The sequence below is a fragment of the Mytilus californianus genome, unplaced genomic scaffold, assembly GCF_021869535.1.
Source record: "Mytilus californianus isolate M0D057914Y unplaced genomic scaffold, xbMytCali1.0.p SCAF_9, whole genome shotgun sequence".
NCBI classification, from domain to species: Eukaryota; Metazoa; Mollusca; class Bivalvia; order Mytilida; family Mytilidae; genus Mytilus; species Mytilus californianus.
The window spans coordinates 25,326,598-25,353,196 of NW_026262745.1; the positions used below are offsets into that span (position 1 = coordinate 25,326,598).

General features: G+C 31.3%; 2 protein-coding genes across 2 annotated transcripts in view; both read right to left on the minus strand.

Annotated features, from left to right (window-relative positions):
* Window positions 1-10,542, minus strand: part of LOC127715277 (sodium- and chloride-dependent glycine transporter 1-like) — a 39,362-nt gene extending 28,820 nt beyond the window's left edge. The window contains exons 1-8 of the mRNA XM_052221315.1: window positions 10,499-10,542; window positions 9,410-9,616; window positions 7,944-8,075; window positions 6,919-7,159; window positions 6,495-6,627; window positions 4,475-4,609; window positions 3,775-3,878; window positions 771-895 (exon numbers count right to left, since the gene is read on the minus strand). Of these exons, the coding sequence (XP_052077275.1) occupies window positions 771-895; window positions 3,775-3,878; window positions 4,475-4,609; window positions 6,495-6,627; window positions 6,919-7,159; window positions 7,944-8,075; window positions 9,410-9,602 (1,063 nt within the window). The 5' untranslated portion in view covers window positions 9,603-9,616; window positions 10,499-10,542. The remainder of the gene's footprint in view (window positions 1-770; window positions 896-3,774; window positions 3,879-4,474; window positions 4,610-6,494; window positions 6,628-6,918; window positions 7,160-7,943; window positions 8,076-9,409; window positions 9,617-10,498) is intronic.
* A 5,461-nt stretch (window positions 10,543-16,003) lies between these two features.
* Window positions 16,004-26,599, minus strand: part of LOC127715278 (sodium- and chloride-dependent glycine transporter 1-like) — a 33,871-nt gene continuing 23,275 nt past the window's right edge. Inside the window, exon 15 of the mRNA XM_052221317.1 lies at window positions 16,004-26,493. Coding sequence (XP_052077277.1) covers window positions 26,474-26,493 — 20 coding nt within the window. The 3' untranslated portion in view covers window positions 16,004-26,473. The remainder of the gene's footprint in view (window positions 26,494-26,599) is intronic.

The window sequence follows — 26,599 nt, forward strand, 5'->3', positions numbered from 1 at the left end:
ATTGAAAAAGTCACTGTAAAATGATGATGCAAAACAAGATGTTAATGACCTTGGCCCCTAAAAATGGGCAAACCGTGTTGTTGATGGTAAAATTGAAGAATAATACGATATTGTAAATTGCATTAATGAAAATAATTTTAATGAATTTAGTGCGTCCGAATTCATTTTCTGTATTTCACTTCTACAGAAACGCGTAAAACAAATAAAATGAAAGCCAAGGTTGAACATATACCTTGGGAGCTCAATGACCAGAATGTACCTAAATATATATATAAATCCATCTGGGGTCAACTTGCCTGATGGTGTTGAAACTTAAATTTCTTAAAATTTCTAAATTTATCAACGGAAATCTTTTAAAAAGAAAGTGTATTGTATAAATTATGTGACTCGACACTGACTACGAGGCTTATAATCTGTAATTTTACCGATTCTGTCCTATTCCCGATTGTGATCCTTCGAATGGGGATTCGCATGGCGGGTGATGCATGCATATCAGGAGTCCCTGTCTAATCATCCGATCTCGCTGCTTTTTGGAAGTCATGCGATTCCCTCAGTTTTGTTTGTTATAAATAGTTAAGTGAAAAGAGTTTCATAAATAAATATACTACCATCAACATAGCTATTTCAAAATAAAGAGTGTTATTTTTTTTAATGCTTTTTTTTTTAGTAAACATTTTTTTGCATATAACCCGTAATATTGTTAAAAAACATACAGTTTACAGAAGAAAAAAAATGGAAAGTATTGAAAACTGTAAATATACTATAAATACCTTGTTTAACAACTTCATCTACAGTTGTACCCGCTGTATGTGCCATGAATCCCAAAACCGAAAAAATCACAAACCCTGCAAATATGCTAGTACAACAGTTTATAATGGGAACTATCATAGCATCTCTGAAAACATATCAAAAAGAAATACAAAAAATATTAGACTTACATATACAAACTATGGAATCAAATCAAAGTATAACTAAGTAAAAAAGTATAACAAAAATACCGAATTCCAAGGCAAATTCAAAAAGGGGAATTCCATAAAAGCTGACAAAATCAAACGCTATCAATCATTGCTACAGCGTTATTAAGAGGAACTAATAGTAACAACATGATATCACATATCCGTGAAAAAAATACATGTCCGCACGATATGAGACTATATCCAATACGGTTTTTCAATGAAGCAAAGGAATTTGAAATATAGTGCAAAGATATGGAATTAAATTTGAATGGTCATAACACACATTGTCTTACGAAAACACAAACAAAATGTTGCAGCATGTTTTGAGTACGATCAAAATCTAAGAGTTACATACCTTAAGTAATATGTGAATAATGATATGTGATATGATCATTATGAGTTTCAATGTGTAAATTACCTTTACGGTCATTTGGGATTTTGGTGTTAAACAAAAGTTAAAAGACTGTTTGATGCCTGCCAACAAAAGTTCTGTAGTATTTAAATGACTGGAGGATTAATGATAATTCTTCTTGTGAAAAAGCAAGCTAACTTGATATAAACAAAGACTCTTAATTTTTAAACTGATCCACGAACTCGTTGACCGGAAACAATTGTATATAGACAGCAATTTAATATCGGTAAAATGAAAATAACACTATAAATGTTGCATTCGACGGGCTTTTCTTGATAAACATTTTTATCGCTATTTTACAAAATTTTCCTTTGATCTTACTGACTGATAATTTCCTTTTTCAGCACAGTAGAGTGATATGATAAATTATCGCTAGAAACTAAGGGCGCACGTGCCGTTGTCAATAAAAAAAACAACGTCGTCATAGGTAAAATAGCGATAAACAGATTATCATTGGTCATCTCAACTCGATTGCTTTTCTCACTTTCGCCGTGCCGGCTCAAGCGAGAAAATGAATCTCGTTGAGATGACCAACGATAATCTATAAATCAGGAACGATCAAACCAAATCATATGAAAGCCAGGGATGTATAAATTTGTAGAACCGTTAGGAGCTCTATATCATAAAAATGGACATAATACAACTCCATAAATTTAGATGTGGAAAAAGAGTATAATTTGTCCTGAAATTTACAATTCTAGCTGTTATTGAATAATGAATTTAATAACAAGTACACCCAATGCTTTCAAATGGTATTCACTTGATGAATTACGGTACCATAATTATCAGAGTCGTAATTGAAATGCAAAAATATGGCGATACACAAGATTTTTAGTCTTGAAATGACACGTGTGCTATCTTAAAATGATTATTGTTACATAATTTAATAATCGACGTAGTCCAGATTTACTTGAATATCTTTGAAACTTTCAAGATCTGGTGGTCAGGTATATCTTTAATCATACATTATATTATATGTTATCTGTATGTGATTAAATACGAAGTTAAAGTGAGATATGTTTGAACCTAAATACAAAATGTTTATATTTATATTTGGCTTCATTAAAAGAAATGCTTTATCAATTTTAACAAGTTTTTTAACGAAAATATATGACTGATGGATGATTAGACCAAAAGAGCGTCTAGTATACCAAAATATTTACAATTCCTCGGTCGATGCCACTCATGGAGGACGCTTTGACACCTTACCAACAGCCCAGTAATAGGCTGTTTTGTGTTGACATTAAATATTATTGATATGTTCTTTTTCAGTAAAATTACTGTTTTCAAAATGCTGAATGATTCGAAACACCAAGGTTTTCTAGCCCAAGCAAAGATTGCCTTAGCTGTAGTTAATAACTTTGCGGAATTTTGTATTTATAATGCTCTTCAAAAACGGACTTGATTTGGTATGCACCTGTGTTGATTCAAGCGCCAGTAATGAGTTGTATGTAGACGAAACGTGCATCTTGTGTATCAAATTTAAAGCCTGGATTATTATTAGTTTTTGCATTGAAGTATAAAGTTTTAAATTATTAAAAAAATCTTTTATTTTTCTCTCATTCATATATTAATTCAATTTACCCATTTCATATGTCATGAAAAATGAGGGAGAAGTTACCAAGGGGTCTATATTTAATTTCTGTATTCTGTTTTTAAAACAATGCTGTGTTTTTGCTAAACAATGAATTAAGTGAATTCAATTCATTATTAACTGTAATTGTTACAACTTATGGGTGAACAAAACCCACATTTTATACCAGGAAAGCAAAGTCAATTCTATGGTATCTGGTACGCCTGCTGATATGATATTTACTACAGAAACATTTAACCAATTTTAAGTATATAGTCACAAACATGCCATATTGGCATGAATGGTTAATGACTAATTCCATTACCCTGAATAAAAGTTTCCGTTTATGCAATGTAATTGGAATAATAATTGCAATGATTCACTCAAACCCAAATGTTCATCACGTTTTCTGTATTTTTAGTTTTTCGTTTCCCCCAAATTAATTTTTTTTCAAATATTTCAGTACTTATTTATTATGCCTCAACATTAATACAACAAACACAATTTTCTGTTTTCGATGTTCCTTTCCGGATTTTCGAATCAAGGAGCACATGAGACCACTCCCGATTTCGTTGGGGTTCGTGTTTCTCAGTCTTTAGTTTCAATGTAGTTTTTGTAGACTATTGTTTGTCTTTTCGATGAGTTTTTTCAAAGGTGTTGTCGGTTGCTCTTCAACCTATGATTCTTTATTGTTCCTTTGGTGTTTCCTATCTCTTGTATTTAGAAAATAACGCTCTGGGTTGGGAAAGTAACCCGTTTTAATAGATTAAATAGGTTTAAATATTTGACAGAAACACTGAAAATTACACATTATAATAACCATTGATGTTTACCTGTACGCATTGTTATGGAAATTATTGTAACTGGCCATTGTAATTAGTCCACCCCATGCCATTCCAACGGAGTAAAATATCTGCAAGGCAGCATCTCCCCATACCTAATAGAATAATACAAACTATTAAAAATTAGTTTATGTGGACAGTTTTGTTATTAGGAATATATTTGTAATACAGTTAGTTGCATTATAAATCCAACATTGATGTGTTTGAACTTTTGATTTTGCCATTTGATTGGGGGCTTTCCTTTTTGAATTTTCCTCGGAGTTCAGTATTTTTGTGATTTTACTTTTCACGTTATACCACTGATAAAGAACATCTGATGTTTGTACGATATCATCTGAATAGAATGTAAATAAGGAGATGTGGATTATAAGTCTATCAAACAGCAACACAACACAAAACAAAATCAAAAGACATCTAGAGGTCAACATACAACAAACATGAAAATATATTTTTACAGTGTGTAAAACAAAACAAATCGCCATTAGGATATACCTTGACAAATCTTATACAAACGATACAAATTTAAGTCTACAAAAAATGAAAATAACACTCAATCTTCGGGCTAAATAAAAGTATATACAATTATCTAAGCAAGACAGGCCACTTTATGAACTCACAAACTGATTTAAATTGACCAAGCTGTTATTGCTACAGTGGATGAAGTAATCATAAAGAAGAAATAAATACTTACTTGATAATCTGCTAATTTCTCCCACCTAGGAATAATGTAAAACTTGATACCTTCTACAGCTCCCGGCAGCTGTGAGCCTCTTATTAATAATACTATAAGAACCAGATATGGAAAAGGAGCAGCAAAATGCATCACCTGAATAAAAAAAGTTCAAATCAAAATTTTGTACTAGGCAATATCAGTTTTAAAGTAGCAAAAATGTTAATGCGTGATACATTTATATCAGAATATAAAATATATATTGGAAAAGATAATTTTACAAATCAAAACAGGGTGTTTTTTGGAAGTTTTGGAAGACACTAAAATACTTTGGTTTGTCTTTTCAATCTACTAGCAGGTAAATACATATTTTTGTGATTTTATGAAAGGCACATGTAGAATATTTTATATCGTGGTCATCATCTTCAACACATATATGACTTAGAAATAAAAAAAATACTTTAGTCTTCAAAATGAAGCGCTACAAAGATCAAATACCGAAAAAACGTGAATACAAATAAGTGAGATATATTTCAACCAAATAAAAAGACGACAAATGACATTGCTTTCTTTTTCAATCAATATAAAAGAAGGGAAAGAATATATATGAGGTGGGAGTACATCAGATATCTTAAAATACTGAGAAATTATCAATCTTTCAAAGGAACTAAGCTTTTATTGCTGTCAATATGTTGACAGTTGGAAGGAAGTGTTCACGAATGGAGTAAAAGGCTAGTCTCTAACAGCAGGGACATGCAAGGAGTAAAAAGTTAATCTCTGACAACAGGAACAAGACAGTAATTAGCATCGGCATCAGCGGTTCTCTTAGCTTATAATATATGACCGAAATTTATGTTATAATATCATCAACAAGTTGCATATAAAACTGTGTGAAGCAGTCTAGGAAGTTTTTTCAATTATTACCTCACTAAATACTATGATAAAAACGAATGGAAAGCAAAAATTAAAAAAAATGTTAACCTTTTCTTTAAATGATGATGGTGGTAAACGCGCTCATTGTCTTTTTGTATTGCAATGTTATATATATCATAAATAGCAGTACTAAGAAGATGGGCGGAAGGACCTTTTTTCGGGACGTAGGGATTGGGCCTTCATTTTTGCGGAATTCGGGATTTATTCGGACTAGGGGAAGTAATGATTAATTTTTCGGGATCCGGGAAAGAATGTTTTATTTTTTCGGGAATTCGGGATGACACCCCGTTCTACCACCCCTCTATGAATTATCATGAAGGTATGAAATTGAATACATCTTCACGTTTGTTGTCAATATCATACTAAGCAAACGCATTGTTGAATGAGTAAAATTATGCAACAAAATATATTTCTCTTGATGTTATATTGAAAAAAGAAATTAAGAATGACTCACACATCTCTTAGCATATATGAAAACACACCACTAACATTTTTTCAACCTACTCATATCTTATACTACTGACATGATAGTGGTCTTACTTATGTTTTTATGACATTATGATCAAGACAGAACAAAAGTTACAAAGCACTTTTCTGATACATGATTTCCGGACAAATGATGTTAAGGTTCACCTGTCTCAACAAATGTATACATAACAGATTATGTGACAGTTGGCGGAAAAATAAGTTCAGCTGTCAAAACAATGATCATCTACTATATATACATTGTACCATAACTGAAAATTGATTAAATTATGAATCATCTTGTAGATTTCATTAATCTATATAGTAAAGTTAGTGATTTGTTTATTTTATAAATTGTCGTTGATTGTAAATTTGTTTATTCTGAAGAACGTTATCATTCTCTCCATATAAAAACGTAAAAGATACTAAAAGACTTGCAGCAGATAAAATTCAACTACTTTTAAGATATCAATGAAATATCCGAACGGGTCTTGCAAAATTCAAAACCCGTAAAGAATAGTATATAGTATAGATTTTTTTCTGTCTGATACCCAACTTTTAAAATGTTTTTATTCAATTTTTATTCGTTTAAGAGTATAGCCGGTTATAAATTTTGGATTTATAAAATAAATGTATTTCTCACCTTTCCAAGAACCTTTACACCCTTGAACAAGCATAAAAACACACATAACCATGCTAGAGACAAACAAATAAAGAGCTGCCATCTTACACGTCCACTATCTTCAATACCGTCAGTTATAGCAAGTACGTGATTCCTATAAAAAATATAAAACTTAGACATCACTTATTAGTAGCTAATTGTTCTTTCAATTTGAAAAATTAGAAAATCTTATTAGACATCTAGAAAATTAATGTGGAGTTTTTCAAAAAATTAAAACAATGATCGATTAGAATGAATTAACGTGCCATAAAATGTAGACATTGTTAAAATGTTCAACAGGGAATATTAACCTTAAAGCATGTCTTGTATAAAAAAAAGACAATTAAACTTCTTGATCATTTCGAAGAAGAAAAGAAAAAAAAACTTTCTATAACAATATACTTACTCCCAGAACTGTTCACTGGCTGTAACTTTTGTATGATTGGCACTCGTTATATTCAATGCCGTAATATTTAATACTTCTTCTAGCCCATCAACGCATCTATCATCGTTCCAGGAATTGAGACAATGACTCCATGGCAGTACATTTCGGAACGACATGAACAAATAATAAATCGTCCAGGCAACTATCACATTATAATATATACAAACAATTGCTGAAACTACGACCATACCCATTCCAACACCTGTGTAAATTATAAAACAAAACACTTTTGTGTAAAGGAAACTACATGTAATTAGAATATTTAACGAAAAGTTCAGAATAAAACAATGGATAACTTAACAAAATCTTAAATAGAGTTCATTCAGTTACATAACATATTTAACATCGTTCTTTTGAATAAATCTATACTTATGACATCATTGCGCCCTTATTTCTTGCACTTGTAGATAATATGACATCAAACACATAAAAGTAAAACGTTATGATGTTTAAAGATGGAAACGTTTTTCACGTAAAAGCATAGATGGCCATAGTCGCAATTGGCACAACTTTTCGGAATTTTCGACTTTTAATGCTCTTCGACTTCGTATTTTACTTGGCCTCCTAGCTATTTAATTCGAGCACTACTAATGATTCTGGTGTAGATAAATCGCGAGCCTTGAGAACCAAATAATGAACCTGGTATTTTTATGAGTTTTCACAGTAACAAAAATAGTAACGTTCATATTACTAAACGGCGTTAGACTTGACAGTCTCGATAAGGTAAGCAATGATACTGATATATAAACACATCATCCGCCACGTAAATTCCAAGTCAAATCCAATAGCATGTGTTATGGTCACGACATTGCAAGACCCAATTTGATGTCCGGTGGAAGATAGCGGATATGTGAGATATGTGTCAGAGTAAATATGTCTCTAGTTAGTAAGTTAAGTGTTAGCAGTTAAAAACCTTTAAATTTATAAAGAACATTTCAGTTATGTTCAGAAGACATTGTCTTAAGAAGACTATAATACTATCATACCTTTAAACAATGGACAAATTCGCCATATCGTAACAGGACTCAAACTAGAAAACTGTCCAATTGATACTTCCAAAAAGAAAAGTGGGAATCCACAAAGAAGTAAAAAAATTATATATGGAATGAAAAAAGCGCCTGAAAAATAATGATATAAGTATTTAGTAGAAAGATTAAAAAAAATGCATACTTTTATATTTTAGTATATTTCAGACTCGCATAGCTTGACTGGCTACATTAGAATTTGTAGAGAATATACCACCACAAAGTAACATCCAATTAATCGAAAATGTTTTAACATTGTCGACATTATCTACTGTATGGGAACCTTACAGAGGTAGAACACATAAAACCCGGGTACCTATTTATTTTGAGGTCAACAGAGGTAAATAAAATTCTCGAAAGGGTCGAACTGTTCTAACAAAATGAACGAAATAATTTTCATTCTCACACTGTTGTAGTAATACCTGATTTATAAACGTTCATTTATATCTATCAAATAATGAATGTTCTATGCTTGTAAATATCATAACAAATTATTGTCCTGATGATATAATTATCTTTGAATTCAACACATTTATTTGACTTAATATACTCTAACGTTATATATACATCCAAAGTATAGTCTTTTCATGTCTCTGATGATGCATTGGATTTTTCTGGTTTCATCCACAGAAAAAAATAGCCACTTGCATTTTCTGGCGTGACGAATTATAAGCTTAGTATTTTTGATGAGTTTTACAACCACTGGGTTGATGCGACAGCTGCTGGACATTTCGTCCCCGAGGGTATTACAGGCCTAGCAGTAAACACTTTTGTGTTAACATAAACTATTGTTGGTACGGCCTTTTTTTGTGGAAATTTACTAAAATTATTTTAAACTATTCGAAACACTTAGGATTTTCTGCCCCAGGCATAAATGACATCAGTCGTATTTAGAACAACTTTTCGAATTTGTGGTTTTCAATACTCTTAAACTTTGAAATTGATTTGGCCTATTTTGATTCGAACACAACTGATGAACTTCACGCGAGTCTAGCGTAACGAATTTCAAGCCTGGTATCGTTGATGAGTTTTTTCATAACCACAAAATTGGCAATCAAAAGATTTGTTGTTTGATGACCATATATCAATTTTAATCGGAACGCCAAATTCCACCCACTATAATTCATTCATTGAATCAATGTTGTTAAGTATTTTGATATCTCTCGCAAAGTAAAATGATTATCCAACGATTCATATATGTTGAATGTTGACTAAATGCAATAAACAAAAACGACTGCCAACATATATAAAAATTTGTCTTTCATATTTCATCTCCTCATAACAAAAATAATTGTTGATAGAGTTGATGTTTTTGCGTTTCTTGTATTCGACTAATGACTAGATGAATCTTTATTATTTACAAATAATATCAAAGTCATAATCGTTGTGCTTAAGATGATAAAATAGTTTATGGAATTTTCACTAACCTCCTCCACTTTTATAACATAAATAGGGAAATCTCCATATATTTCCTAATCCCACTGCATATCCGATGCAAGTCAGGAGAAAATCCATTCTTCCTTGCCAACCAACACGTGCTTTTGTTTTAGGAACAGGTATCTGTTCAATCTTTTCCATCATTACAGAATCGGTATCTTTAAAACTGTTATTACTTGACATTCTGTTGTTTTAATCTACAAAACGAAACACGTAGGAAATTTTTCAAAAGAAATTTAATTTTCTAGCAAATTCGGACGACTGTCATATAAACTAACAACTAAATGATACTTTCTTTAATGTACTTATATACTAGCATCTAAATGACACTTTAAAAAATACTTATACACTCATATGAGAAACCAGCTTTATCTAGAATATTCAGGTACAGTAGATACAGTTCAAGTACCGCTACTTCAGATATTGCCATCAACACATTTAGGATTTACCTGGCCGAATTACTTGCCCTAATTGTATTAATGATGTTTGCATTACAGTTGGATTATCTAAGTGTGTACTTAGTGCATAAAATAAGTTTGTTTGTTTCTTAGCTGCACTATGAGTTTTGTGTTACCTTTTTAAAATATGAAACCAAATTAGCCAAAATATGTTTTTCAATAATCCTTGTGTTACCCATTGGATCCAAATGATTACAACTATTACTTTTAAAAAGGGTAAGTAAACGAAGGTAATATTGACTTGATAGTAGACCTAGCAAACAGGTAAACTTAATTTCATGCCTTTTTCTACACACTTACTAAATATGATTTAAGTTTTTTTCTTGAATGTATGAACTTGTTAAAAATAACTTTATTAGAATCCTTAATTGCATATTATGTCGACCACAGAATTTTGGGATACAATATATTCCATTTTTGAAGTTTAAATTGGAAAAATAACGCAAAATTGTTATAAAAGTTTAAAGCTGCAAATCAAATGTTTAACGATAAATATCATGCGATCATTCAAATTTGCAAATAACTTTCTTTCATTGGATGGAAAAGATTAACAATAAATTATAGAAAACACAAGCAAATCCATTAAAATATAATTTCTTTTTATCGTGTTAGCTCACTTACTAATAGTTCGGGCTAAGATCCTTATCACCAAAGTTCATAAGTAAGACAAAATTCATACATAACTATCTCGTGTAGTGGTTTATTTGTTGTTTGACATGTTTGGCGTAATACCAACTGCGCATGCAGTGGCGATGTTTGCTATTCTTAATAATAAAGTACATTGACTTTCTCATCTTTCATATTGGTGTATTAACAGTAAGGGCATCAGGCTATTACTACTAGTATTCTTATCCTTTCACATTTCATTTGACCAAGAACTACGTTTACCTATTTTGATCTTCTATTGACATAACCCCACACCTCCACCTCCTACCCTAGCTTCAAAGACAAATAGTCAAGATTTGTATCTTAAGGATGTATTTAGGTCAGGTTTAGGAATTTGTGTCAGATGTTCGGACTCCTTGTTTTTTTTCCTACGATACAGGGTAAAATATTTTGATCCATAACACCCATTTTGCTTTTCATATAAGACTTCAATAGCTCATAAAATGTAATTTACCAAAATTTAAGCACATTCTAGATTTCTTTTCTTTCGATTTGAGACCCAAATAATACCAATGCAAATATAAGGTAAAATTCCGAGTCAGCCTTTTCCCGCCATTTGAAATATATTAAATATCTCGAAAAATATTTTTAGCTTATTTTGTTCCTTGAATAATGCTCTTCCAAATTATAGTATCAATTTTAAATTCTAGATTTTTTAAATTTCACCTAAGTACATCCTTAAGTGCGCTATTGGAAATCTTTTTAAACTAAAATCAATTCAATTAAGTATACTATTAACACATTCACATGTGGAGCAGGATCTGCTTATCTATCCGAAGAATCTGAGATCACCCCCGTTCTTTGAGGTGAAGTTCGTGTTGCTCATTCTTTAGTTTTCTATGTTGTATTTTGTAAAATGATGTTTAATTTTCGGTCGTTTTTAGTTTTTTGCCATGGTGTTTTCAGTTTGTCATCGACTTGATTATCCCTTCTGCGTCTCTTTTACAATAGTGCATGCATTTTACTTTTGTCAAATATATTTTGCATGTTCATTTACGACTTGCACATTTTATTTTGGCTATAATGAATGGCCTCCTTATCATACAGTAATACAACACAAGAAACAATACTTGGATCGTTCTTTATTCTCATCTCCAACACTGAATCCTGACATGTTATAAATTATTGTATGAAGTATTTCATTTACTTAGTGAATGACATACTTCCCTAACCGTTCTCCCTCTGAGATCATATTGCACTATTACATTATTTTTTTTATATTTACATTTAACTGTTTTGCTAGAATACCGTAGAATGGTTAGATAAGTATGAAAAAATCTGACAGACATAAACAAAACAATACTAGTATTCAAATTATTCAAAAAGAATGTACGTAACTCCAAGATCATTTCAAATAATCTAGTCCACATTTTCTGGCAAGATCGACAAACCAGTCGTCAATGAAATTCACATTTTTGCGTAGTATATTTGATTAGTTTTTAGTCTAATTAGTAAGACATTGTTGGTTTAACCCGAAACAAAACAAACATTAGCCCGCTTACGGTTTTTTTTAAATATTCTTTTCTGGATTTACTCTCACAAGGAAGAAACACATCAAAATGACATAACCAGAAATGTAGATATATTTTTTCTAACTTACAGAAAGACGAAGACGGTATAGAATTCAAATTGCATAAGTAACTTGTACACCTGTAAAATATCGAATTTAATGATACATTTAAACTAAGTGTTCATTTTCGAAATTATTTTGATTTTAAGTAAATATAAGGTTGCCACTCCTTCACGGACTGCTAACCTCAGATGGTTTCGGAATTTCTGTTTTCGACATTAAATCTTCCACCAGTTTTATATTTCTTCTTCAATTTGTTGAAAATTGCGCGTAAATTCCATGTTATTGTAATACTAAACTAAAAGAAGATTATGGCAACAAGCGTACATTTTGTAACAAAATAAACCCTCTTGCGCTAAAACGGGGAACATAATATTTTACTTTCATATTTCCTTGTCCGTATTTTTTTTTTTTTCAAAATCCATTTCTATCGATGTTCATTATGTTTCTTTAAGAAGTTCTATAGATAATGACAACTATTTTAGCGGTTAATCCATAAATTTGCAACATTATATGAAAATGTTTTTCACAAGAATTTATAAAACGATGACATAACTGTAAGTTATTGTTGTTTTCTGGAATGTGATTAAAAGTGTAGGACACTTTAACAGTTGTCTAGAAGAAGAAAAAATACATTCTTAACATTGTTATTATGTGCACCATACCTACCTTGATATGATGCAAATTATTTACATTCCTCTGGTTATTCCTGTCCTAAAGAGGGGGAAAATGGTTAATTGGGTCTGTGTACAGACATAGAAAAGGCAACAGTAGTTTACCAATGTTCACAACTCGTAAATCCAATTTTAATATAAAAACCAAGAAAATAAACCTGGGGGCATCGCATAAGCTCCAAATGAAGAAAGACCCAGTACATCAACATGTAATTCGTGATTTTTGTAGATCAGCATACTACTGACCATTACAAATTTAAAAAACGAAAGCTTATTTTGAAATTTTTTAACCTAAAAGAAACCGTGTGACAAATAGTATATTTTTTAAGCTAGAAGCGCGTTTTATGCTTAATGTAAGTTATGTAACTTGTATTCAGATTGTTTAAAATTTACAATATTAAAAAAAACCAGATGTAAGTTATACTTTAGGATATATTAACAAAACAAAACACACATAACAAGAGAAGAAAGTTTAACATATGATGTACAACAGTAGACAGGCGATAAGCCAAGCTCTATATTGTCCCGACGTCTAGAAAGTCAACAAAGACTACCAACATATCTTCCATTAATTTTTTATTTTTTTATTTAACCAGATGTATGTGTTTTTGTTACAATGGAGAAAGGGGGAACCGGTATGTTCTATATTCAAACTTAAGTATTGTTGGTAGTTCTTATTTTAAGTTCTCGACGCGAGTCATTGAACCTGGTGTAGAGGTAAGCAGGGCTTCTAATATTCATAGTACCACAGACATCCTAGACCCGGAAAGTCTGTCAGCATACAGCAGTGGGAGGTAACCGGTAAGTCCGATAGTGCAAATTAAAAATTGTTAAATGGACTTATCAAAAGACTCAGCCTGTGGGACATGGTACCAGAGTAAGGGACAGCATGGCCTCAATTATGCACCTTACCTCAGATACCCTAGACCGTACTAGTCTGTCAGCATACAGAAGGTAGGTAACCGGTATGTCCGAAAGTGCAAATTAAGAATTGCCAAATGGACTTATTAAAATATTCTGACTGTGGGACATGGTACCAGAGTTTGAGACAGGAATGACTTCTGCTATGCACCTTACCACAGACACCCTAGGCCCTGAATGTCTGTCGGCATACAGCCAGGGGGGGGGGGGGGGGGGGTATTAGCCGGTTAGTCCGATAGTGCAATTTAAGAATTGCCAAATGGACTCATTAAGAGGTTAGGCATGTGGGACATGGTACCAGAGTTAGAGACAATATGGTCTCTACTATGCACCTTACCACAGATACCCTAGATCGTACTAGTCTGTCAGCACACAGAAGGAAGGTAACCGGTATGTCTGATAGTGCAAACTAAGAATTGTATATGGACTTAATGACAATTAAGAGGTTATGCATGTGGGACATGGTACCAGAGTTAGAGACAGCTTGGCCTCTACTATGCACCATACAACAGATACCCTAGACCGTACTAGTCTGTCAGAACACAGAAGGGAGGTCACCGGTATGTCCGATAGCGAAAATTAAGTATCGCCGGCTTGCCTTAATAAGAGATTATCCAAGTGGGACAGTTCAATGTTATCAGAGGTAGGCATTATTTATACTATGCACCGTACAAAAGATACCCTAGACCCGTTCGAGTTAGTCCCGGTATGTAAGTGGGGTACGGGATGTCATATATTCAAACGTCAGTATTGCCGGCTGGTCTTATCCATGTGAGCTATGGTACCAAAGGCAGTTGAAGGCATGGATCTACTAAGCAACGTACCACAGATACACTAGACCCGTTTACTGTTATAGTCTAACTGCAAAGGTATCGTTATTATCTAAATCAAGAATACTACTGGCTGGCATCATCAAGAGATTCTCAACGTGAGCTATGGATACCAAGGTAGAGGTAGACTTTAACTCTCCTATATATTGTGCACATGAGACAACCGTAACTGTTCTTACCTGTCAAAAGAGAGAGGGGATATTCGGATTGACCCATAGTCCAATATAAGTATTGTCGGTTGGAAATACTAAGATATTCTCCACGTGTGCATGGTATCAAAGGAAGTGGAAGACATAGCCTCTAATATACAATGTACCACGGATATCCATGACACATATGCATACTAGTTTGCCAACATTTATTGAAAGAGGGGGGTCTAACTGGTATGGCTCATAGCACAACTTAAGTATTGCTTGTTTATTTAATAAACTCCAAAAGTACATATCCCTTTACTGTACCCAGTACCACAGATACCTAAGACCAAGAAAAAAGTATTGAATACTAGTATTTATGAATTATTTGTCACTGAAAGTTAAGCAAACAACAATCAAATCTTGAAGAATTTCAGGAAAACAATGTTTTTATTTGTTTAGTAAATTCTTTATTGCACATTTTTTTTAATTTTATTTCCCCCCTAGAACACAGATTAGAAGTATACAATCACTGAATTTTTTTTTTTCACTGTTTGATTTTTAATCAAATTCTTCGGTTTATCATTTTATTGCTTAGATAAAAATTATGTGTAACCGTGGAATTGTATGTAGATAAATACATGGAAGTACAAATGTGAATTTGATTTTGATCTAATTTACAAAAATTTAATACTAGTATTAGATATGATAATGTACAACTGGAGCAGTTCTTGTCGGATTGTCACCTACATAAATTTTGGTTTTATTCATTCATCTCTCTTAAATTTTGCCTCCGACTATCTAAATGAGTTATTTTCCCTGTACAGTGCGTATTTATATCAATATGTACATACCACTGGAAGTCATGAGAAATATAATGAGATATACGGGATCTACAATTCAAAATATTCCTCATCCGGTTTTGCTTTTTTTAAGTCTTGTTTCATGAACTAGATTTGTATCGCGCGTAACTGTTCTGAGGCATATCCATGAAGAATGATTGAGAAAAAAAGAGGAGAGGAAAGTTTTTTAGTCTCAGTTGTTTTCAAGTACTGGTATTACAAATTATAAAAGTCAACATAATAATGCTTTCAAATCAATCTATCTTTTGGTTGATAACAAGAAACACTTGTACCTTATAAACTATCACTTGAACATAATGTCATCTCCATAATATGCTGATCATGACTTGCATAAAACATTTAGTATGTTTTAACAACGAAAGAGCCAAGCATACATTTGTATACAGTATTATACGAACAGAAGATCTTGCGAGTAAAACACTATTTATGTCAATTTCGTTCAAAGGTATTGGGCATGACTGTTGATAAGAATAAGAATAAGAATATTTATTATTCCAATCAAGGGCCCTTGACGGGCAACATAACATGTACACATAAAACAATACATCATGATTTGTAACAGAAAAACATTTTTATATATTAAAATGAAACATTGAAAAGTTCAGACAGATGTTATTATCTTCATTCTATAAAAAAATCACATACATTTAATTCCAGGCAGGATCAGAACTATAAAATCATTACAATTATCATTGTTATTACATACATTAATTAACATTTCGTCTAACATCTAGACATGTAATAATATAGCTCCTTAAATATTTAAGTATAGACAAATTTTCATTAGTAAATAACCAAACAAATTTTGCCTCATTTGAAAGTTATATAAATTTGGGACAGATACAGTTTATCTCCTTGAAAAATATCTCCCTATCATTATTGTATGCTGGACAACTAGTAATAAAATGTTGTTCATCTTCAACCAGATTTAGAGTACATTTTTTACAAAGCCTTTGGTCTCTTTCTATATATAAAGTTTTATACCTGTCTCTTTCTATTTTGAGATCATGTGCACTGATTCTGATTTTACATATGGCACTTCTCAATTGAAAATTGTTTAAAGATAGATACATTTCTTTAGAAAAACAAGTTTTAAGTTTGAAATAAGTATCTAATTTACTACTCTTTGTATCTCTTCTTTTTGTGTTCCAAAATTTTACAAAACTATTACAAAGTTTTTGCTTAACTGACTTGATAAACAAGTTGAGCTTTACCTCCACATTATGAATATTCCGCTTTTTAAAAATGTAATGTATGGATGAATACTAGCATTCAATATTATTATTAAACATGTTTTTGTTACACATATAGGTATCATACAGTAAACCATCTTTCATATTTTTTATTCCAAACCAATATTTCAGCATTGACAATACAACTGAAAAATATAGAGGGAATCTACCAAGCTCTCCTATCACAGCTAGATTAGAAGACTTTTTGTTTACACCTAATATATACTTCATATATCTTAAATTGGATTTATCTAAAAAATCATTCATATAAATGTGCTGTAATAAATATTCACTTTCTTTCTGGCATGCTGCAGAGCTAGTTTTAAACATACCTGTAATTTCACTGCCATACATTAAAATGGGTTTTATTGTATGGTCATATATATGTAATAGAGTAGAAATGCTTGGATTGGAAGATGATAAAGATCTTTGCAATTTGAATACAGCTTTTAGTGATTTTTTGTATAATTCTTCTATACTATACTATACATAATAAATTTGTCAATTAACAACATATGACAGTTCATTGACGTCTTTAACCACAATACACCTTCATCTGTCATGAATGATATATTTAGTTAATATATATGTAAAGTGATACTGCTACACAAATCTCGGTCAGCATAAGATAACAAAAGCACATCTCGGTGACATATGCGATGAGACTGATTAAAGTACAGGTACCGAATGACTATGCAGTGGTAGAGCTGCTGATGAGACGATATGATGTCGATAACCAGGTCAATGTTATTAATAGTACACAGTGGTAATCAAACAGACAGCTAATGATTATTTAGATTACATCTTTAATGATAATAACAACATTTACAATGGAACATGTAATGAAACAGACAGATAAGCATTATTTGAATTCAATTACAATGATTCTATCCAATAAGGCAATGACGAAGCATCCATGAAAAAATCAAAAATAATTATGTAATGTTAATATGGGTAAAGCTACGACCGCCGGAGTGGATATTTATAGCAGATCTGTGTCATTCGTTGATATGCAATACAATAAAACGTGTAGATCTATAAGAACCCGTTCACATTTAGATCGATTTAAACTAGATCGGTTCACTTTAGATCGATTTAAACTAGATTGGTTCATTTAGATCGATTGAAGTCACTGTGAACGCTTTAAAACGACTTTTGAATCGGTCTAAACTAAAACACCAAAAGAGATAGTTTAGTTTGAATCGATCTAATGTGAATCGATCTATCCTTAAATCTGAAGACAGAGATCGATCTAAACTAGTACGATCGAATCGAAAATAAATTTTGCGCATGTAAGGCAGCAAAACTATATGACCAATTTATCACAAAAACTGTAAGAAAAGCAGTATCAACATATGAACTTGTAATTCAAGTGAAACACTAGTAGTAACTGCATCAATTATACTTTAGCAACGTGTGCTAGCCAATTTGCGGGAAATTAACACATTAATTTGGTTAAATATTTCTATTTATACACAGTGTTAGGGTTAAGGTAGCAATGCACAGTTAGGAAAAATTCTTAAAATTGACACTCATAATTTTTAGCAACCCTCTGTCCCTTGCTTTCTAACTAATAAGTCCTAAAGTTTTTGTTATGTATGTGCATATGTATGGAAACAGCATCTTTCATAGGTTTGATTTCTAATAGTTAAAAGGGTGAAATATAATCTCTTTTTGGTGTAACCATGGCAACAATCTACAGCTATTTAAAAATCAATTTTACTGTACAAAAACTTTCATATTTAAAAGATTCACTATGGCCAAAATGCGGAACTAAACTTCTAACTATGTATTGCTACCTAAAGATAATGTGAACGCTAACGGTTTTTATTTAGATCAATTCAAAAATTACAAGTGTGAACGGGGTCTAAGTAAGCAGTACGTAAAGACACTTTTAATAGATCTTTTATTATATTTTTAATTAAAGTCTTTCAATCGCTACCTTCGGGTAAGTAAATCCATTTTAGCATGTAACACTAGCAAAATATTGAAATTAATTTGCCATTTGATACTTACATTTTAAATAAAATATCCCACGAATCATGCGTAATATCCTTTTAGTTAATTCCGACAAATCAGAGATAATTTTGACCTGGAGTATTATATTTTCGACAAAAACATGACGACTTTCATTTTCTAATCGTGAAATTTCATATATGTATGTAACACTCCCAAACGTATTCATCTCCCCATACGTGTCCGATTTGATAATTGTTATTCGCCAAAACATGTCCACTTTATAACGCCAGAACGTCTCAAAACTTTTAGCGATAAACTGTCCTCAGTGACGTCAATAACGTTTACGGCAATTAAATGGTTGGGGACATGATTGAAGACGATCTGTTTTGGTTGCAGGATTCTAAAAAAGACCAAAGCTGCTATCCAAGGACATTTTAAGGGAAAATGTAGTGATGCATTTAGACAAATGTCCAAGACATGGTACACTATCTACAGTGAAAGATGAAATCACTGACTTCTGCCTCCAAATAAACATACACCAGATAAGAAAAATAGTGGCACTATAAAAAAATTATGTTTACTTGCAGTGATGTTATTATTTGTTTTATCAATATGACTATTAATTGTTTTAAATTTTAATTACAGGTACTTCACACCTAAGAAAACAAAAACGTTTTCCCAGTTCTTTAACTGTATTAGCATCAGTTTTTTTAAAGCCGGTTGTTAATATTTAGCATGATTGCAAGTTAATTTGCAACACATAAATTAACTCTTGACAGTTGATTATTACAAAGATTTTAATAATTGACACAAAAATGTTGATAATCATATATAGATAATACGAAAATAATCAGCTAAATTCTAAGATCTTAAACCACAGCCAGACCAGAGCCATAATTTATGAGGTTATCTCACGGCCTGCTGCCTACAGAAGTGGTGTCTGGGCTTTAGTAACTGTCCCTTTTTCACAACAACAAATCAAAACTAAGGTTCCTGTAATAATAATATCGATTGGATTTGTAATTACAACATATGTGATTACGAATCACTGTTCAATAAGGGTGGACACGTTTGGGCGTTTATAAAATATGGACACGATTGACTAGGTTCAACCCACCATTTTTTTTCTTAAAATGTCCTGTACCAAGTCAGGGAAATGGCCATTGTTATATTATAGTTCGTTTCTGTGTATGTTACATTTTAATGTTGTGTTTTTGTTGGGTCGTTGTTCTCCTCTTATATTTGATGCGTTTCCCTCAGTTTTAGTTTGTAACCCGGATTTGTTTTTATCTCTATCGATTTACGAGTTTCGAACAGCGGTATACTACTATTGCCTTTATTGAGCGTTCACATAAAAGGGACACGATTGAGCGTTCACATAAAAGGGACACGTTTTGGTCTCATATGGACACGTTTAGGCGTTTTTTTTTAATGGACACGATTGGGCGTTCATAAAAAGGACACTCTTTGGTGCCCTTTAGCAACTAGACATGTTTTGCAGTTTAGTGACTTTATATGGACACGTTTGGGGGATGGACACGTTTCTGAGTGTTACATATATTATATGTAGTAGCATTGGGGCAGCACCACAAATCTCTTTATAAATATGTTATTATAGTGTTTGTATTCCCTATTAGGATTTCCCAGTTATAAGGTTAAGTGAACAAGGAAGGTACTCATGCATGATTCTTGGGATACTATATTTAGAATATTACTGACGACTCTCTTGGTAAAGTGGAGTCACAACATTATTCCTAATGACTTTGTAGACTGTTGCTAAATATCAGTTTCACTTATGATCACGGATATGTTACGTTTAATATACGTTTCCCCCTGTCGACGCACCCGGTCTCGCTCTTTCTTGGATTCCCTAAATTTTTGTATTTTACCATGATTTGTATCTTCTTCATTGATTTATGAGATTTAAACAACGGTAAAATACAGTTGCCTCTAATTTATCACAGAATGTATACATGTCATAAGCAATTTTTTTGAAATTAGAAACTTTTTACCCCCAAGAAGCATATGAGTTAACGTCACGTTTTAATGAGTGTTGCTCAGTTTTCAGTGCAATTTCCCTATACATTTGTTTTTATCTTGTTCTTTTGCCCTTGGTGTTATCGGAATATTTTTTATTGACTACTCTTTCGAGAGCTTATTATTTTCCATTCTTTATATAAGATTTCACTGACATTTTATGAAGAAGAAAAAAATATTTCAAGAGACCGCGCGTACCACGAGAAATAACGAATGTATCTGCAAATACATAATAAATTCAAAGGTCAAAGTTCAATATCCGCATAATAACGCGGAAAACTATAACGTATTGGCATTTTTATCAACCATGTAAAACTGCTTTTATATTACTAGTTAGCCATTCGTACACTTGAGGGTTGAACTAGGTTTATGACACCCTACCTTCCACTTGTCCGACTGTAATTTGCGATTACCCTGAGCATTTCAAAGCATACACGCCCATATTAGTCTAATATAGTACTTAAGAATCAAATTAAGTACTTGTACATAAACCGAGAAAAAGGAAAGGTTGGATACATCGGTTTACATAGATGACCATAAATAATCAATCATATTCCTGACATGAACCAACTTCAAGAGGTCGTGATGATAAACATGTGTCAAAAGGCTCTAAATTTTGAGTATTAGATAATTGTCCTACAAAATGGTATTTTTTAAACTGTTTGTCAGCAGGACCACATAAATAGCAGGCGTCAAACATCAAAACCTCACAAAGATGGGTTTTAATTGTTAGTGCATGAATGTTGGATAAAGAGTAGTTAACCAAAAAATGAAAAATAAGTGATACTTCATTTTAATATCAATATGGTCTAATGAAAAGTGACCAGGAAAAATATAACTTTTTCATAGCAAGTTCATGTCCTTACGGTCTCTTATTTAGAATTACAACATCAATATGTGCTGTATTATAACTTTTTTAAAGATTAAGTAATAAACCAGAACTGAAAAAAAGAAATAGGCATTCCTTGAACATTATTCTAGTCTAATTCAATGTTCCACATCCGACCCAAATTTCTAATGTGTCAATACAGAGAGTTTGCAGAAGGTAAATATGAACCTTGGTGTCACCATGCGCACAAGAAGATGGCCAAATTATGAAAAAAAGGAAAGGGAATGATTTATTCTCTCCGTTACTTTTATGTTCCAATCTTTAACTGAGATAATGTCACGAGGCCAGAATGTGTCTATCATATAATTTGTCTTTCGATTGTCCATGGTAAACTTATTTTGACTGACCGTTGTAGTCAATCATAACTTACCTACTATCAAAGTCGTCAAAAAAAAGTTCTTCAACTTTAAAAAGTGTTTTAAAGCTTATAATGATTTATTTTCAGTATTGGATATTATTTTGTATTGCATATCATTATCTATGCAACTTGCCAAAACCAATTGTTTGGTCGTAAAATATATAATTGATTTGGGGAATTTAAACAGCGTCCTCTATAGTATAACTTTCTGCTTAAAATGTAATTTGACATTTACACTGTTTTGAGTGTGCTCTGTTAAATATGACTTTGTGTTATATGAACACGAATGAAGTGCATATAAACATGAAACCCTCTTTTTAAAAAGAGAACACTTTGACCACAAACGTAAGTTACAATGTATATTGGACACCGCTAAAACAATTGTTGTTCTGCAAACAGTGGTACGTCAACGTTACTTTTTGTTTTTTTGGTAGTTTAACAATGTTCCTAGAATAACTCTTCCTGATGAACTGTTTTACTCCATGAGAACAATCCTTCAAGTAGCCAGTGATTCAGTTCTGGAATGATTTAAAGTGCTAGTTTTGATTTTTATTATCAGTTTATCAATTAAATCATCATACTAAAACTAAAGTTTGAAGTCCCTCAAGCAAAGTTTTTTAGTAACGATGTCAACTGACATAACTTGTTTTGCTTTCGAACTTTTTGTCTCGAGTTTTCCTAATAAAGGTTATCCAAAACATCTGTCATTCCCACTGATGCAGTATTATATCTTTTCATCATTGTCCTTCAGATTTTAGTTGAGAAGATGTTATGTCGTCTTAAGCAATTATACAGCTATATCTAATTGCAAAAAATTTTAAATCCCAGAGCGAAAAATTAATGTTGAAAAGCTAAAATGAAAGAAACACCTTGCAAAAAGGCCAATCGCTAGAACGGGGCAGAATGTCCTTACTTTTCGAATAATGTTCTTAATGCAAATCAATGTCAATTTTGAAAGGATGAACTATCTAAAAATCTTCACCCTATTCAAACAGAATTAGTGTTATGTTTAAAAAAAAAACTACAGAATAAATTTGAGTCTAAATGATATACTATTGTGATAAGATGCTAACCACTTTGACAGAAACAATGATATAAAGCACGAGAAAAAACAGCTTTGTGTTTAAATGTTTATTAGCATTAGACATTCTACATTAATATATATAAATATATATATATATTTATTTCTACCTTCAAATCAAATATTTTGTCTATGCAAACAATGATCTGAGGCATAAAAAAAATGTTGTTAAGCGAAAAAAGTATGATACATACTACATAAGTAACCTAAGGATACACAAACAATTGGTTAACATACATTTACATGTTATACATAACTCATCATAGATTGCATTCATATATGTGTTTGATGCCTATTTTTTTGTAAAAGTCATATATTGTAAAAAAAATCTCCAATATTAACGTTATTATTGAACTAGAACTGATAACATATTTCCTTTTATGACATTTTAATACAACGATTGTCATTAATATGCAATTTGTGATTTATTTAGCAAGAGACTGAATGAAGTGCATTTTGTGTCTGCTATAAAAAAAAATAGATAATTACATTCATAATTAGCCCTGTAACAAATAGCCCCATAATCCAAGAACTAACATGAACATTTTTTTCAAAAAGAACCGTCTTCGGATATGCTGAGCTCTTCCCTATCTTAGATATGACATTATGGAATAAAGAAGTGAAATACAAAAGGGAATGTTCTGATGTTTTATATTAAGTGATTTTAATACTGTAAAAGCAGTGTAAGACTTGTTAGATAAAGTTGATTAATACTGTTAAAAAAGCTAACCACAGTAATAGTATAGTAATATTACGGGTAACTGAACTTGATAGACAATATCCATATGTTTTCCCTGGGTACAATGAATTAGACTAGAATAATGTGAAATGAATGCCCACTTATTTTTTCACTTCTGGTTCATTACTCAATCTATTAAAATAGTATATAGTAACAATCAATACATCATGATAAAAAAACAATTCTGAATAAAAGACAGTTTTGGACATGAACTAGCTAGGAACAAGTTATATGTGTTCCTGGGAACAATGAAAGCATTTTAATGTTTGGCGCCTGCTACTTTAATGGTACTGCTGAAAAATAGTTTAAAATCACCAATTATGTTAAAATAACCTGCTTACTATTAATTCATATCAAATGTAAATAAACCCAATTCAGCAAATAATATTTTATAACTTTACGATGTACACGTTCTTCTAAAATAATTCCTTGCACTAATCATTTACTAGGACATTTTTGACTCAAAGATGATTGTATTTGTGTAAGGCAGTCCAATATTAATTCATTCTTACATGAATAAAATAATTGCAACGTGCCATGTTGTGATTGAGTTGTCTTTCGTTTAATGCTTGAACACAAATACATCAACGTTAATTTAGTATTAAGTCGCTTGTCCGGAAACTTCTAATTAGATTGATACTGACATCTAAGAAGAAACCCATTTTATGTAAATTTGAATCAAAATATATCATTATATTTGTGTCTCCATATTTAATTGAGTTTCATTTTAGGACGGAAAAAAATACCGGTAGCAGCTAGTATGTTATGCAAATACATAAAACAATTTGTGTGTATTTCAAATCATAAATATAAGCATCACCAATTTTCCTGGTGCTACTTGTATACTACATATAAATTTATGAAATGTGTATATTTGTACAAATGAATAATAAAAAGAAAATTAGGAGGAAAAATTAAAATGCAATGAATTAATCGAACTGTCACTTAATCAGGATGAAAAAAAATACCGGGAGTGACTCATTTATTGCCACCCATATATATGATCAATAAATACTACAGTCCAAGAGAATGCAGTGTATGGCCTGGTTACAATATTGATACCTAAACATACATGGTATAATATATTTGTATTGACAAAAGAATGGATACTTTAATGAATATAACTAACTTAATAATGTTATTCATTAAAATGATAGATATATCATAACTTCGAGTTGGATTTCAATACAGAACGAATAAGTGTTGTTATAACACAAACAATAAAAAGAAAAACAGACTTGAACACTTGGTTGGATTTCTGGAAACATATTGTATCAGAATAGGTTTTCATCTCATACACAGAATATTTTTTTAATTCATAAAACCAACATTTATTTAAAATAGAATATCAAGAAAGGACATGTTGTGCTGTGAGCCTTATGTGGTCTTTTTTCAACTTTAGATTGAATTCAAAGTTTATTCTAAATTTTAAAAAAATACAAAATGATAAATAGGAGTCAGAGCGTAGTCGTGAAAAGCATAATTTTTTTTTTTCAATTTTCAAATAATTTTAGGACCTGCAAAATTAAACCTTTACAAGCACTAATATACCACAGTGTGTGTCTATATGAACAACAACTGCCATGCATATTAACTTGGAGCTTAAATATGCTTCAGATTTTCCACTCTCAAATATGTTTAAATTTGGGGTCATTTTGTTGAGAATATTTAAGAGTGCCATCTTTTTATTTTAAAATCTTAATGTAAATGCATACAATTTTAAAGGTGTTACAGATAAAAAATTTGGAAATACCTATCAATCTTTAAAACACAAACAGTACATGATTTTGTAATACTTTAATTTCAGACCAATTAAGGCCCTTGGTGTACCTCCTCACATGCAAGATGAGTGTTGTAAAAATATTAATGCACTTGTAAAGATTGCAAAGTTTTGTCATTAAAATTGTTGAAAAGATAAATTAATTAAATACCAAAAAATTCATATTAGAAAAAAGAAACATATATATTATATAAAATTTGTTCACATGTGACATGAATGGTTTTTAAAATTACATCAGTCAAAACGTGCACAATATCAACCTGGAGACGTCCTCTACAAATATGTATTGTTGCCATATAACAAAAGTTATTTATTTTTAAAATGCAGCTATGTAGAAAAAAAAATCTAGTGACAATTATGTTTAATTTTAGAATATGACTGTGGTTGTAAAAAGAATATTTGTGCAAAGTTTCATTTAGTTGATTATAGTAAACTTGATGGATGTATTACTTTGGTGAGCTTTACATTTTTATTTGGGTAATTTTAAACATCAAACTAACAAATACTAAAAGTTTTTTTTAAATGATATACATCTTTCATTATGATAATCAACAGAACAATCGCTTTTCTGATATAAATATTGCTTAAGATTAAACAAACTTAACAAAATTTCATACTAGTACCTAGAAAATCCGACAGTTTTAATAAAAAAAAATATACGAGACTTGAATTGTAGCATATGCCTTCAGTGTGATTTAGAAAGAATATAAAACTAAATTTCATAAGGCAATGACAATACAATACCTCAGAAGCAACATAATACAGTCTTTAAAAGTAAATTATAAATTTTATCCATAACAATATTCATTTTTATAACCTTGCAACAACTCCTTTGGAATGTCCACTTCTTTTGTTATTATCATCTATCACGATGAGCTATTCATATCTAAAATAAAAACATATATACATTTCAAAAAAAAGAAATCTGATGTTTGCCGAACACTATTTTGTGTTATTGAAATTTGCTGTTACAAAATTTTGGAAAATATATA